Source organism: Fragaria vesca, linkage group LG6 (assembly GCF_000184155.1).
Source record: "Fragaria vesca subsp. vesca linkage group LG6, FraVesHawaii_1.0, whole genome shotgun sequence".
In the NCBI taxonomy this organism is placed as follows: Eukaryota; Viridiplantae; Streptophyta; class Magnoliopsida; order Rosales; family Rosaceae; genus Fragaria; species Fragaria vesca.
In genome coordinates, this window is record NC_020496.1 from 10,683,805 (window position 1) to 10,699,700 (window position 15,896).

General features: G+C 37.9%; 2 protein-coding genes and 1 non-coding gene across 3 annotated transcripts in view; 1 reads left to right on the plus strand and 2 right to left on the minus strand.

The window, feature by feature from the left end:
- Nucleotides 1-564, plus strand: part of LOC101313442 (calmodulin-interacting protein 111-like) — a 6,074-nt gene extending 5,510 nt beyond the window's left edge. The window contains exons 9-10 of the mRNA XM_004305228.1: nt 122-309; nt 415-564. Of these exons, the coding sequence (XP_004305276.1) occupies nt 122-309; nt 415-564 (338 nt within the window). The remainder of the gene's footprint in view (nt 1-121; nt 310-414) is intronic.
- Nucleotides 565-4,558: 3,994 nt separating this feature from the next.
- Nucleotides 4,559-6,625, minus strand: LOC101313730. Its single transcript, XM_004305229.1, has 3 exons — nt 6,452-6,625; nt 5,280-5,956; nt 4,559-5,170 (listed from the first exon to the last, which is right to left on the minus strand). The coding sequence occupies exons 2-3, from the start codon at nt 5,661-5,663 to the stop codon at nt 4,559-4,561; spliced, it is 996 nt and encodes a 331-aa protein (XP_004305277.1). The 5' UTR covers nt 5,664-5,956; nt 6,452-6,625.
- A 3,762-nt stretch (nt 6,626-10,387) lies between these two features.
- TRNAR-UCU lies at nt 10,388-10,460 on the minus strand. Its single transcript has one exon. It is a non-coding gene; the product is annotated as a tRNA-Arg (tRNA).
- Between the last annotated feature and the right edge of the window lie 5,436 nt (nt 10,461-15,896).

Sequence of the window (15,896 nt, forward strand, 5' to 3'; positions counted from 1 at the left end):
TCTCTCTCTCTCTCTCTCTCTCTCTCTCTCTCTCTCTCTCTCTCTCTCTCTCTCTCTCTCTCTCTCGCCCTCTCTCTCACACAGAGTACAGTTCCTAAAGATATAAACTTGTTTTGGACAGGACGCTTTGATCGGTTGCTATATGTGGGACCCCCGGATGAGACTGATCGAGAAGAGATATTTCGTATCCATTTGAACAATATGAAATGCAGCTATATCAACAGACGTGATCTTGCTCGTCAGACAGGAGGCTACACAGGTGCTGATATAAGATTAATCTGTCGGGAAGCAGGTCTTGCAGCTATTGAGGTTCGATATAGTGCTAAAATATTACTTAAAGGTTTGTTTTCTGTTTTTGAATATCTTCATCAATCCATGATTTTGTTTTGCCATCAGGAGAGTTTATGCCGTAAGGAGAGCCTTGATGCCCTAGAAATTAAAATACAACATTTAGAGACTGCGATTAGACAAGTCAAGCCAACAAAAACTCAGTTTTATCAAGAGCTATCTGGAAAATTTCAAAGACTCGTTATTTCTAATATAAACCAAGGAAATTCTTTTTAGTCTCTACAAACGTCATTTTTGATGGGAGATGGGGTTCTGCTACATCAGCAAATAGCAAAACTGATGATGATGAACTGGTTAAGAACCAGTGTGGAGGCATACATGGTTGAGGTAGGCTTGATGCATATTATTAGTTTAGGTTACAGATAAGCATTCACAAACTGGGATTTTGCTTGCCAACTGCTTGTTTTGGTATTTTTACCCCTTCCTATAAAAACTGTATCAAAACATACTAACTTTTTTGAATCAAAGGAACTGGGATTAACTAACTCCCCAACTGGGGTAGATTACAATCTGTTTGTAGGACGTCCAGAATGCAATCTGGAGTCCGATCAAACCAATAAGAGCTATGGTACTAGCTAGTCTACATGCCCCTCAAGTTCTTGGAGCATGGTATATAGTTCAATTTGGTAGTGTTCAACAACACTTTAATGCCATCAAAGGCCTCCGTCTGTTACACATGATTATCATTAACAATATCGAGTGTAGCATGGAGGCAGTCTGATTCAACTATTACATTGGTTACCTGTAGAGTTTGCAGCATTTCAATTCCACCTTAATGGCCAGGACTTCCACCTGCTTTGGAGAAGTAACATTTGCAATAGGTGCTGCAAAGGCAGCACGAAATTGCCCCAATTCATCTCTCGAGATTCCACGCGTTTCACCATTAGTGTTTTGTTGCAAGAAACTGCCATCCACGTTTAGTTTCCAACCCCCATTCCCAGCATGCTTCCACACTGCTTTCTTTTGAATTCTTTGGCTTCCTGTTAATGCCCCGAGCTCTAAACTCCTCCAACCAAGCTAATGAGCTAATCACAATATCGTTGTTCCGTTTTTTCCACAAAACCCAGAGTAGCATCAGCAACTCTTCAAACACATCTTGCTTCAAATGCAAAGAATGTTCATCAACTGAGCTGTATATGAACTTGAAAGGAAAAGAACCTAAAACAGTGGAGGCAGTGGGGCGAACATATGCACTGTCTTCATATTGATGACACACAATAGCTCGCCAAATACATATTTGTACCTTCCCTGGAAGTCTGGCACCTTAGCCCTCCATAGATGTCTCTACATGTCCTTGATGATAAGGGTCTCCTTGTGAAGAAGATGCAGGAACATTCTCTAAAACCTTTGTTCTGGCAATCCAATAAGCCTACTTTACGGTGTAATAGTCATTCTTCTCCAAGCTCCAACAGAGCTTATCCTCCACCCTACGACTAACCGCTTCAGGCACAAAAGGCATCAACATTGGAAGGAACCGATCGTCGAGTTTGCATATCAGTTAGGTCTTAAACATTCTGAAGGTCACATGTTTCCGGCTTGTGAATTGAGTATTGTGGACAGTTTGGAATCCACCGATCATTCCACATGTATTACATCTTCACATACTGTTTTTGGTTCATAAGCATGCTTGTTATCTATGGCTGGGATCCATAGTTTCAGACTTTCGATATGGCAATGTAACCAATTGACTAGATCTAGCCTTTTAGTCTTAGATGTGCGGATTCTCAGGATATTAAAGATTTTAAGCGCCAGAATAGCAACATTCCGGAGACTTTTGAGGCAAATGGCATTGCCAATACTAGAAAATGGTACTGGCAAATTGGCAATGCATCCTTTCAAATTCTCTCATTAACACATGAACTTCATCCAGGACGGCACCTATGTCACTTCGATCCCTTGTGTTCAGATCTAAAGCCTTCAAATAATTGGGTGGATCACCTTCAACTTCTATTTTGCCTATGTCAATCTGCTTCAGTCACTGCGCATTGGCACAGCCAAAGCCCCCGTAAGCTCTCCTGCTGCATTTCTAATTACTGCCGCCATACCAATCCTAACTTGTTCACTGCTCATACTTCTTCCTCCTTTTACCTTCCCCTGCGTCTTCAAATTCCTTCTGCCACTCCAAACATCTGTGAAATAAGAGTGCCAGCTCCAAACCATTCTTCCCATGTACAACATCATTCCTATCTTTCCAAATCCACCAAGCCAATAAACCAAACAATTCGAGTTCTACGATGACAGGCAATAGCCACATGATGAAATAAAGCTAAAACTTCAGGTTCTTGCCACTTTTTGTGAACTACGCTAAAGTTTCCAAACCCTCACAGCCGAAGGATAGCCCCATAAGCTATGCAGCACCGTCTCTGCTAACCCTCCATACCTACTAAAGCCAGGATGGGAAGCAACTTTGCGTTCAAACAAACGCTCGCACAAGGAAGAAAAGAGTGACAAGCCCTCCATAAGAAAAGCTTGACTTTGTTAGGAACCCGAAGGCTCCCCATAATACTCGTACAATTGGAGTTTGAAACACCCCCATCACTACCAGCTCCCATATTCCTCCGTTTAGTCTCCCTCCGTTTGGGTTTTATGAAGTTCAGGTCATGAAAAAAGTAGGTTTTTTTTTTTTTTCTTCTGAAAACCAACTACAAGATCTTCAGCAGACTGGAAAGGCGTGAGGTGACCAGTGGATGATGAAAGAAAATACTAGAAATTTCGAACCTTTATTTGAATATTCCAATTGCTCTATATAGGCTGGTATCAGAATAAAAGAAAATTGCTATTGCTTATAGTCAAACAGTTTATTGCTTTGATTACAAGACCTGGTATCAAAACAACAGGAAAAATGGGAATTATTATTAGTCTTCCGATGGACAGTGTGAATGTCAATCCCTTTACCTCCAGTAGTAACTACAGAACTATCACTATATATAGGTCTTAAAATAGTACCGCGACTACTGCCAAGAAAGCAAGTAGCTTGGCTGCAAAAAGGGATGTCTAGTTTCTTAAACAAAATTTGGGAACTGAACATCCCTGGCAAGGTTAAAAATCTTGCTAGGCAACTAATCCAGGACAATGTAGAGTATAAACAAGAAACAAAATTCACAGAATCATAGGAGCCATGGATCCTACTTGCCCCCTTTGTCAGAATGACCATGCAACACATGAACATCTTTTCACTGCCAGCACATCAGCTTCAGGGGTCTGGAAATTATCAACATATCCCAAAGATCAATTCCTTCTCTGAGACGTTCAGCATATATCGGCAATGGAAGCCTGCCTAAAGTTGAAATACTAAAGCTTTAGCCAGGATCACCCCATCAGAGATCCAGTTTTTGGCCCCAAAAAAAAAAAACAAATCAAGCCTCAAAAGTCCTACGTGTTGAAACTCATGTTGGTAGAGAATTCTGGGGTGCCAGTTCCAAAAGCAAAGCCACATCTACTGCAAATACTCCAAGGGTAATCAAATGAAGATAACCAACCTCAAACTTCGCCTAACTGAACTCAGATGGCTTGCTAGGTTAAGCAGAATAATACTGCAGTGTCCGATTTTACAATCAGAAAGGAAGATGGCATCCCTCTTATTATGCTAAGAAGTGTGTCAGTAACAATGTATTACAAACTGAATGAGTTGGCTTATAGCAAGGCAAAACGCAGCAGTCAGGAAAACTACAAGAACCTCCAGGTTGAATGGAATTCTAAGCTTCGATTAGCTGCATCAGCAGACACTCCAAAAGTACATGGTGAGCATTAACAATGTAACGAACATTCATCATTCCTCCAGCTTCTTTAACTCTGTTACACTAAGCACATCTAGATAGGAGCTAATGCAGTAGCAGATGCAATACCGGAAACTGAACATGAGATCTCATAAAATTGCATTTAGGCGGCGAAGGTGCCTCTAAAACAGTAAAACCTGACCATGCCTATGCTTTGACCAACTTAATCATACAAAATTGTTTTTTTCCTAAATATTCTCTGAAGTATTAATGTCTTTTCAACAAAAATAAAATATTATGTTCTATTTGGATAGCTAATAGCTAAGCTAGAATAATGTACGAGTAATTTTAGTAAACAGGAGTATATGTGCTGCAGAAAAGAAGCTAAACAACTATTAAATGGTCATTCAATATATAAAGGCCTGAAAACCAACCAATATACTCTGTTAACAGAAAGGACCACAACAGAAATAAAATTTGTCAAGATAAGTACCTTAAGAGTGAGTAATAAGATATAGTATCCACTCTGTCTTCTCAGCATCAGGAAGATATTTCAATAGAAAGAACTCTTCCGGGTTACCATTCAGTAATACTCGTATGGCCTTAAAAATCTGCAATTTACTGAGCCCTGGTACCTTTGAAACCACCTCATATACTTCTTCACCTTTGGGTTGGGTTCTGTTCAGGTCCATCTTACTTGCCAAATACTCCTTTAGCGAAGATGCCATCTCACCAACTGCATCTGCCAAGAGGTCTTTCTTTGCTTTCTTCTTTTGATGCAGGTTAGAAGTTGATGCTGAAGGATGAGTTGAGCTATGTGAATTAGAAATTGAATTAACTTCATTTTCTTCTTCAACTCTCAACGGATGTTTCTCGGCTTTGTTCATCAGTGGCTGCGAATCTGAAGTTGAAGCTGAAGGATGTGTAACACTACGGGAACTAGAGATGAAATTGACTCCATTTTCCTCCTCAACTCCCATTGCTCCTTCAACATCTTCAATATTTTCAGGACCTTCAACTGTTGTCGTATCATTCCCACATAGCAATGCAAGGTCACCCCAATTATCAATGAATTTGTTTTGATAGCGACGTGCAAGAGGATGTGACTGCAAAAAAAAAAATGATAATGAATTGCATGGACATGTATTTACCGTAGTAAACATCCACACACATGCATATATACAAAAACAATTGAACAGAATATGTTTATTATACCTCTACATAATCATTCCAAGCTTCCAGATTTTGTGGTGTGATTACAACCATCTTCCTACCTTCATCCCACATACGCCGATTTTGATTCTTGATATCAGATATAATGGCATAACGTCTCTTCCAAGCCTTCAGTCTATTCTTCACATTGTCTTTTGTCAAATCAAGTTCTAAAGTCATATTTAACTCATGCACAACTGCTTCAATGGCATGTCTTGTCCATTGTCCATCAGCCCTGTTACCTTGCTTCATTTGGCCAGTCAAAGCTTTAGCCAATGCAGCATCCATTTGTTTGTTCCATGAGATATATGGCCCTGCCTTACCTTTCATCTGAGATTGTGAACAAGTAATTTGGGCTAGCGACCGCCGTTTTTCAGTTCTTCCCATACTAGTGTTCAATAACGGCAATATGTACCACAGACTATATATAGCTGCTAACAACCATGCCCATGACACAGAGCATTGGAAGACACCTTGTCGACAAACACCTTTAAGAGACCTCCCCTCTCCAGACAGTATCCAAAACCATGAAATCAGGCAGATCTCTCTTGTTTAGTCTACTCTTCTCCCCAATGCCACTAAATTCGAGTACTTCCGTTGCTAAACAAATATTCAAGCCTTCGCAACGACGTCCAATAGGTCTGCAAATCCATGCAGCCTGCCTCAAGCTTTGCTTCACTCTGGAAAAAAATTATACAAATTTACAAAGGCATCATTGCACAACCAATAATTTCATGAATGGTTGAGGATTTCGTACCAACTACCAACACAAGCTACAAACTTATTCAATCCGAAAGAGTGCATTTTTATCATGTTTTTACTAACTTTAGGGTCCCTGATCATATGCCTCTAGAATAGTTTAACAATCAAGAAAATGAAAATAATAAAATAAAATAAAAAATAAAAAATAAAAGCCTCACCATTGGAGTATCAGCTTCTAGTGCAATGAATTCAAGAATATAAAAGGCATCTCATTCAGTCAACTTATTAAATTTAAGCCATCTTTTTATCAGTGATTACTTAAAAGTTACATTTAGTGGCTAAATTGCAAACTCAAACCCTCAGGAATTGCCTTGCCCAATTTCTAATATAATAGAAAATGCAGTTAATCACAAACCCTAAACAATTGATATCACAGAAGTTTAATAGAAATGATTGAGATTGGGATCAAGAACCTGTCGTGGGTGTGCCGGTGAGGACTGAAGCGTCTTCTAATTCAGCACCCAGCCTTTCTGGGTTTCAGAGTAAAAATCAGCACAGACAGAATTTATAGCATCGTGCAACGTCGCCGTTTTAGTTTTACCGTAAAGTGTAAACCCGAACCGGACCGGAATCGATGGTTCTGGTCTCAGTTTCTTTTTCGGGCAAGTGTTTTTGTTTTTAACTGATTTCAGTTTACCTTCATCAACTTGAGGTCAATCATTATGTTAATCCTTCTTTTTTCAATTTCATCAAAAGCACCCCTCAACTCTCAATTTTCATCAGCCGTGTCCAAACCTCCATTCTCCATCATATTCCTCTGTCAAGTGATGATGTGGCATCAAGAAAAAAGTCAAATTTCGAAAATAACCTTTCTGACCATTTTTTGCCCATCTCGATACACATCTAGTTCTCATCACAGCCCTTTAACCTTAGTGGGATTGAATGTAATTTGTCTATTTTGCCCTTTTTATGTGGGCCCAGCGACTTCAAATTTAGTTTTCTTCTTAATACCACATAATCACATGACAGGGGAACTTGATGGAAAACGGAAGTTTGGACACAGCGGATGAAAATTGGAAGTCAGGGGTGTTTTTGATGAAATTAAAAGAAAATAGACTAACATGATGATCGACCTAAAGTTGTTGAGAGTAAACTGAAATTAGTCTCTTTTTTATAGAAATTGATTGCATTAATCTTAATAAGTTAATAGTAATTCTTCTTCTTTTTGAAATGTTAATAGTTAGTATTCTATCAAAAGCTAGAGTTGAGCGCCCAATATTTGGTCTAACGGCATAATCTCCCCATAGTAAGTGGGGGTTGTGAGTTCGACTCACGTAGTTATAATATTTGATCAAAAAAAAAACTATAGTTGAGCACTTACAACAGAATAACCGGTAAAAAAACCCAACCCTATTTTGAGCTAAAACAAAATTTTGTACAGATCCATGATGAACTCACTAAAGAAACTACTATAGATAAATATTTTGAGTCTTCCAAGGAAAAATCATCTTTTGACTCCTTATTAGCCAAACAAGCAATTGTGTTACTCAATGGCAAGTTACTTCCTGTTCAACATATATGAGCAAATCCTTACGGACAAATCGCTTGAAAAGACCTAACATATTTCAGATACTTACCAACTCCATTAGAAGCTATGACCCGAAACAATAGGACATGAACTGTAAAGAAAAACTTAAAAACCCAAGAAGGTCCAGCTCTTTGGGCCAAGGTCACCGACTCCCCAAAGTGACAAGACGGGGTGTCAAAGCAAAGCACCCTCCTTACCAAGATCATCACCTGTCATCTCATTCCCACCCAAACCCCACCCCCTTCCTTAATAGACCTTGTTTCAACAACTACTAGGACGACCTCTCTTCTTATGGGCCTTCTCAACTGATTCGCCCAACTGATATTCGTAGGGTATCACAGCCAAGCTAGGCTTGAAGCGCGACTCCTCTATACTTCAACTATATTTGCACATAGGCAACACCCGTTGCCTCATCATGAGATCCAACATCAATCCCAACACCCTTCACGCCAACGTAATGCAGTTTATGCAAATCAGAATCCATCAACCCATACCAGGCCAGATAACTCTTGCCCATGAGAAGTCAGTGGCCCAGTCCCTTTTGAAACAAATCCAACCATCTTAGGAACCAGCCCTCTCTCAATCCCAGTTAACGTTAGTTAGAACCTAAGATTTCCTCGAAACTCTTGGTAGAACCTTGACAACCTTCAACCCAACCGCAGCCATGCATCCTAGTATAGTGACTTCGAAGACCGTTCAGCATCCATTACCTTCATTCGAGTCAACAAGCCGGCCGCTGAGCACCGGCATCAACGTTGTGCTCATACCCACACCAACATCCATATATGGCCGCCTGTAAAACATTCGTCATGCAACAATCCTGTTTTAGACACAACAACCACTCCACCTCCATCTCAACCTTCCTATAGCAGATGCGACCACCATGGTCGAAGAAGCCATAAGCTGAACAATGCTCGTGACACTTTTCATATTAAAGCTCCACCAGCACCGATAGATCTGGTGAAAATTCAAATCTTTGATGCTCTAAAATTAGTCAGCGATCTTACAATCGCGTCTTGACTCTCTACACCGACTCCTTTCGTTGCACCGTCACCGGATCAAACCAAACAAACTAACCTAAGGCTCATCCAATCGACATTAGCGTCTTCTTAATGTGCATTGCAATCTTCAAGCTGCGCACTATCACCCATACGTCGAGGAAATGTTGCGGCATAGTGCTAAGATCTGAAACGTCTTCATAATCTTCCAACAACAACAAGAAGTCGTTGTAGAACCACGTACAAACCCATAATGGAGATTATTTGGAATAAAAATTAGCAAAACTAATTTATTCCTTAGAGGCCCAAAAAATATGGGCTTAGGAGTTAAATTAGAGAAAATAAACAACATAAAATAAAAAAAGTGGATTGGGCCAAAGAATGAGACCATCGCCAAGCTCATTTGGTTGACCTTATACATCCCTTCTTGCTGCCGAAACACGTCGTGTTCCTCCGCGACCAGTCGTGTTCCTCCGCCATCACTAAGCACCACCAGTCGAGCTGTGTTCCTCCGCGACCCAAGACTTCAAAATCACACCGCCACAACACTCCGCACATATCCAAATCAACCTCGCCATCGTCGAGCATCGTACCCACCATACCTTTATTGAATCGTACCGTCGTCGTCGCCGAATCTAAGAAGCATAATGTGTCGCCGATAACAAGATGGAAACCATAAGCATGTCAAAGCCTCCTAGAGACTAGAACCTGCCTCACCTCGAGCCTAGTATCCCTAAATTAGATACCCGTCTGGCAGCATATCTATGATTCAGTGAGGCCGGAGACCAACACCGACATGGACACCGCCGAACGAGATGAATCAGCAAAACGGTGCCACCAGTTTTTGGGTGTGAGAACTCTCTTCTCCCCTATCGTAAAATCTGATTGACTGGCATTCAATTCATGAAGAGTAGTGACATGATTTCTAATGAACTTGCAAAATTTGTTTCGATTCTTCAAGTTAGCTAGCTCCTAGCTTTCCAATAATAGAGGGAAAGTAACTATTTCATCGTAATCACTAGATGCCAGAGGCCTTAACACTTATTACTTGTACTTGTCGTTGAGGCAAGACAAAGACTTGTTTAGATGTCCATTAGTCTATGTCGTCACATAGATTCTTGAATGATTATACCACATCTATGTCCTCATAGAGACATCCCCAATCCTTTCAATCATAATTAGGGTGAAAATCAGACTGGACATGCACTAGGAACTGTGACAATGAATAATTCAATATTCAATTATCTAATTAATCGTAAATTTATTTTTTATATTAACTTACTCACTTTTCTAGAAAAAAAAAACAAATAAACGATATTGATAACATTATCTACACATTAGGGTTTTACCCGTGCATATTTGCACGGAATCACGATTACGATCACCTAAGAATAAGCGTGAGCAGTTAAATAAGTTTACCGTATTATTTTGTCCTATCAGCCGGTAGGTTTTATGATTATTTATTTATTTAATTTGTTTTGATTTTAATTTTGATTTTTCTTTTATTATAATAGCCCTTGTTTTTATATGTGTTAGTTGGTTCATTAAAGATAATTATAAAAGTTTACAATTTGATGAAGCTTTTGAGAGTCTGGCTTTACAGTAGTAGCTAATTAGCTAAAAGATATGCAAACGTATGCGTTGAAGAAGACTAATCTGATCACAAATGTGGCTAGTATGTAATATCCAAGGGGGAAGATTGTATTCGGACAATAAAACCGAAAAAGTGAACGCATAAAAACCAAACCCCAAAAAAAAAAAAAAGACATCAGAAAACAAGACAAAGCGACAAGCATCGAAAAAAAAAAATTCAGAAATGTCAGCACGCCCAGTGGGACTCGAACCCACAATCGCTTGATTAGAAGTCAAGCGCCTTATCCATTAGGCCATGGGCGCCGGTTGGTAACGAAAGCTCCATTATAGGATATAACCGACTGTTTTCTCTTTTCAATGCATGTTTACCCCAAACGAAATAATGTACGTGTCCTTACTACTGTATTTCCTCCATTCTCGCATTCACTGATCCAAGTATGAAATACTCAGTTATGTTTTATGAACCAACAGTGCATATATATATATATATATAGCTAAATCAGACCCAATTGAAGCACAACCACATAAGTTAATTAAGGCCGTGAATTAATGCTAATTAACCATGAGATATTATCACTCTCCCTTCATTGCACCAAATTAAGCACATTAATTAGCAACCACATATGTATGTGCAAGTAAATAATTGAGCATTATTGATCGATGCAAACCCTAATTATGCAACCGTACGTCGATCTGCGTAAGCAACAGTAGTAGAGATTGGTCCGAGCTAGCTAGCTAGCTGCAAGATCGATTGAAGCATTATACCAACTAAATCAACCACATTATGCTAATTATTATCCAAATCGAGCTTATAGAGCTTATTGGCCAATTGATTAATTAGAAGTGAACTACCAGTGGGGCAATTCTGCAATTATGAGACAGATAATTAGATATCCAGTTCACTTGTATATATGTAAGTGTTAGAATGAATAATAATTCAATATATAATCTTCAATGTTGTGATCATCATGAATAATCCTGGGAACCTTGCTCCAATAACAAGAATTATATGCTAGTGGAAGAAGAGGGTCCAGTTCCCAGTTGTGCTAGCTCAACCATATATCTTTTAAGATTTAGAAAATTAGGGTTCAGAAACATTAACATTATGGGACTGGAAAGCTAACATGCTCGAAGACCCACCGCTCGATCACTCCAAATTTCCGGGTGCTGGGCACATAAAAAATCTCAGCACTCAAAGAGTTTGATTCTCATACTCAATTTTTTTAAGGAAAACTTGTAACTTACAGTTGGTGATCATACGTGTATATAATATATGATCCACCAAATGCAGATGGATCGGATCGGAGCGGAGCTTCATATGTATATATTTAGATTTGTTTTTCTCTTCTGGTGAAAAAACAGATGGATCTGTTACGGAGTGATGTTCTATCCGATCGATCGAGTTGGTATAGTGTACGAATCAAAACGTGTTGGTGGATGGTTGACATTGTGTAATTGAACCAATTGTTGCAGAGTCGTTTATATATTTCCATCAATATATAGCAACGTGTTTGTGCATGCGCAAGAATTAAACCTTTTAATTGACAAAAAGTATATATCCCCTTTTTTCTTTTTCATATGGATTAATTGTAGTATAGGAAAGTGTTAGGGTGCGTTTAACTAAAAAAAAAAAAGAATGGGAACGTTTACTAAAAAAAAGAATGGGAATATTCTCATTCCTTGTTAGTAAACGCATTTTATAGGAGAATACAATCAAAAACTCCAATTAGTTGAGTTTCAAGATGTTGTTGTATATGCAAAAGAGTAGATAACTCCCGATAGAGTTTAGGATATTGAAAGAGTAATTTTGTACAGGTAAGCCAGTTCCGGCAGTTCGATCATCTTGCCTCTAGTATACTTGTTATTGCACAAAATTTTTTATGATGCCAATTCGTTTAAGTGATCTTGTTAGCTAGGTACATTCTGTAAACGAGTACAATTATGCAGAGTTAGTCGACGAGACTCGAGTATCAGCTTAATATCGACCAGTTAACAATTATGCCCCCGCGATATAAATTGTAATCCTACTAGAATCGATCATACTATAGGAATAGAATAATTAATATCGATCGATCGAGTACCTACGAGTTCTTCTACGTACACTTGTACTACTTCCATCTTTAGGCCGTTGCCTCAATTGCCTCATGCATGGACTTGATTCACTAATTAACAAGATAGTTATGAATAATTAATTTTTACGGATATATCTCACTTAATTAGCCAAGCTAGCTAGAATTCTATCTTTCTAGGGAAAGTAGACCTTCTCTCTAAACTTTCTCTTGCTAGGAGCATCCGTTAAGAGTCGTCGGTGTGCTCGGACTTCTAGCTGCTCCATCCGCCTGTTCAGGGGCGGAGCTACAGTCCGGCCTGACGGGGTTCGGACCCCTGTCAGCTTTTCTACAGTTAAGATGATAGTAGGTAATCTTTAATCAACTAATGATATATAAAGGTGTGGTTTTACAATGAACCCCCCTCAGATCCTTTCAAAAACAAAGAAACCCATCGACCTCACGTTACAGAAACAATAAGAGAATGAAATCCTATCTATCCACATGATTATCATCATCTTTATAATAAAAAATAATATAAATAATGATAAATTTAGAAAAAAGTACTATAATATTGATTAGAAACTCAAAGTTAAAAGTAAAATTTAACAAGAATATTTTATATCATTAAGTGATTACTCTTATAATGAATTACAACGTTCTACTTTTACTTGCTGGGATCTGCAATCCCTACTTAAGTATCTCTATGTACAGATGACTATTTATAAGTGGTTCACAGCTAAATGAAAAATGAAAAATGTCTGAAAATTCTGAACTCAATGAATTTTATTTTTAATTGATTCTATTGATTAATAATTTTATATTGGTGTTATATTAATGTGTTTTCAATATTTAACTTATGATATAATAATTCAGTTATACGATCGAATAATCGGTATTTATTTTTATTTTTTTATAATGATCGGTACTCTATATATGAACCCCCCATAAGTTTAATTCCTGGCTCTGCCACTGATGGTGTTGTACATCCATTTGACGGCTTTGTCTGTCCTTCCAACAGGCCCATCAGATTCTCCGGCCGCAGAGTCTGTCTTTTTTCTTCTGATTTCATGTTTTCTTCTCCCCTCCTCCAGATCTGGCCTCATGCTTTCTCTATGCAAACCTCAAAATCAATCTATGCAGGTCTCATCGATCTTCCTTGCCTTCTGCTTCAGATGCATGACCTTGGGCTTCTCGAGGTGCATTCTCTATGTCGTTGTTCAATGCATTGCGATGCAAGTTGTGAAATGGAGGTGTACAGAGATCGAGTAGCGTCTCCTGTGCATGCACCGACACTTCTATCATTTTTACTTTTCTTGGTTCTTTGCACCGTTTCAGCATCGTTTATTCTGCTGGCTTTGTGGTAGTGAGTTTCATGGTGGATCTGAGGTCTGTGTTTGCGAGTGTTGGTACTATTCGACTTGGTTTGGTTGGTTTTTGGGCTTTCTGGAGTGGCTATTTTAGATTGGGATCAGTTTTGGCCATCGTAACAATCTTTCGTACATATGTGGTGGCAGTCTGCGGCGACGAAGGTGGGTGGCGGCTACTGTTGGTTTCTGCTATGCCTAGGTCATCTGTAGGGTTTGCTTATGAGTTGGGTTGTTTTTGATTTCTTTTGGTGTTGTTTTTGAGTCTGTGTTTTGTTTTCTAAATTTTTATTTGGTCTTGTAATTTACTAGCATGTTTAACTGTTTTGGGTTTCAATGAAATACTTATTTGTTCAAAAAAAATTTAAAAATAGCCAAGCTAGCTAGCTAGCATTGGCTTTTAATTTGGTAATTTGGTTGCCGACTAATAGTTGCATGGTCCTTCAAGAATATAGTCATGATCACTTGGATGACAACCTCGCTCTTGGTTATGCTAGTAGGTTACCAGCGAGCGTTTATCACGTACTGAAAAGACATATATTTAAGCTAATCGATCATTATGTGTATGTAATCCTTTTTCTCAATAATTTGATCGGAATTAGTGATGGTATTGGTATCCCGGCCAAATCGATCGAGTTTGGCTACTGTTGCTTGAGTAATTCGGCATTCACCCCCTTCGTTCTGGCTCCCTTTGTTCTAAATCCTCTTGGAAAGTGATAGACCTACTCCTTTGCATGCTATTATGCTAACTAGAAATGCAAGAACGCCATTATTGAATAGAAGCAGAAAGGCCAAATAAGAGCTAGGAAATTAAAATATATAAACAGATTCAAGAACAAGACCAGAGGGTAGAGTGTTCGATCTCTAGCTAATGTACACACAATATCCCCTAAAAAATTTAAACCTCGTGTAAAGTGTGCAAGAGCATATGTGGCATATTTTTAAACATTAATCAACGACTACTTAGGAATATCAAACATCAACTAGGCAAATTATAAGAGTGATTGATCGAAGATCTCTAAAATGCAATGAGAACAAACCAAGTAAGAAGTCCTTCTATAAATTAATAATATATAAGACCTATTAGTGATCGAGCTGTGACAGTACTAGTCCTACATATATACTTATATAGTGCATATATAATGGAAGAAGAACTTGGCCAACAAAGAGACAATAATCTAAGAAGAAGAAAAATAATGAATGTCTTTTTCCTTTGGCCCCCAACGACTTAATATCTCATTGTACCTCAATTTCTAATAATTCCTTCCTGTCCCCCTAAAGTAAACTATGAAATTGACAGATTAACTAGCTTCTTATATACTTCATAAGGCTGTCCAAAAAAAAAAAGACGAAGAAGAAAGGATCTAGCTAGCTTCTTAATTAATTAGGTTTATACTGTGTATGTGTAGTTGTGACTATTTCATCAATTAATCGCGTGGGTGTATAATTTACTTGTCCTTGTTTAAGAAACTACCTAGTCTAAAAGTATGCGTACGTACGTGGGTGGTTAAAGTCATTTGTATTATGTTTAGGTTAAGTTAATAGTTGTGTGATTCCAAAAAAAAAAGAAGAAAAAAAGTTAATAGTTGTGTACGTGATAGTTAGAGATGAAAATTTTAAAACTCTAAGACCTTAATTAGGAGGAAGAGACTTACCTGGCCAGCCATGATCAGGTATTTCTGACAATAACCAATCAAAAATAAACAAGTGCCTATTTAGAAAATTTTGCTTGTAATTTGGAAGACATTGAGGGGGCTATATTTGTTTAATCAATCATTTAGATGAACTAAGTATCAGTGTCTCATTTGTTGTGGTTAGCCTTAACTATGGCTAACCATATATACATGCGGCAAGGTAAGTTATTTCCTAATTAGAAATAGTGATCCAACATTAATTTGTAGATCGATACTCGATCTGATCTACGAGCATCTGCATGTGTCTTTGAATAGAGTGTGGTTATTGAGACCTTTAAATTTGCTCACTTGACCTCACTCTATTATGAATTATTAAATGACATAGTTATCCTCTTACACAATGACTATTAAGGACATTATTGATTAAACAAAAAGTAATAATACATTTATTCTCTCTAAATTTCTAATTTAATAATAATGCCATAATTGATTGCATTTTATTTTTTTCCTTATTGATTTTTATTTTCTAGTTTTACCACATATTTATTAAAGTATTTATATATTTATATTATCATACATGCCACATGCATATACAAAGTGAAAATTTTTTACAAAAATTATGATCTAGCAATTATTAAAAAAAAAAAAGTAATAATAATATTTTACAATTATGATATATCAATTATTAAA

Coding starts and splice junctions, on each gene's coding strand:
- LOC101313730 (XM_004305229.1), bottom strand. CDS start 5,663: ATGGGAAGAACTGAAAAACGGCGGTCGCTAGCCCAAATTACTTGTTCA. Junction 5,171..5,279: donor CTTGGAATGATTATGTAGAG/GTATAATAAACA, acceptor TTTTTTTTGCAG/TCACATCCTCTTGCACGTCG.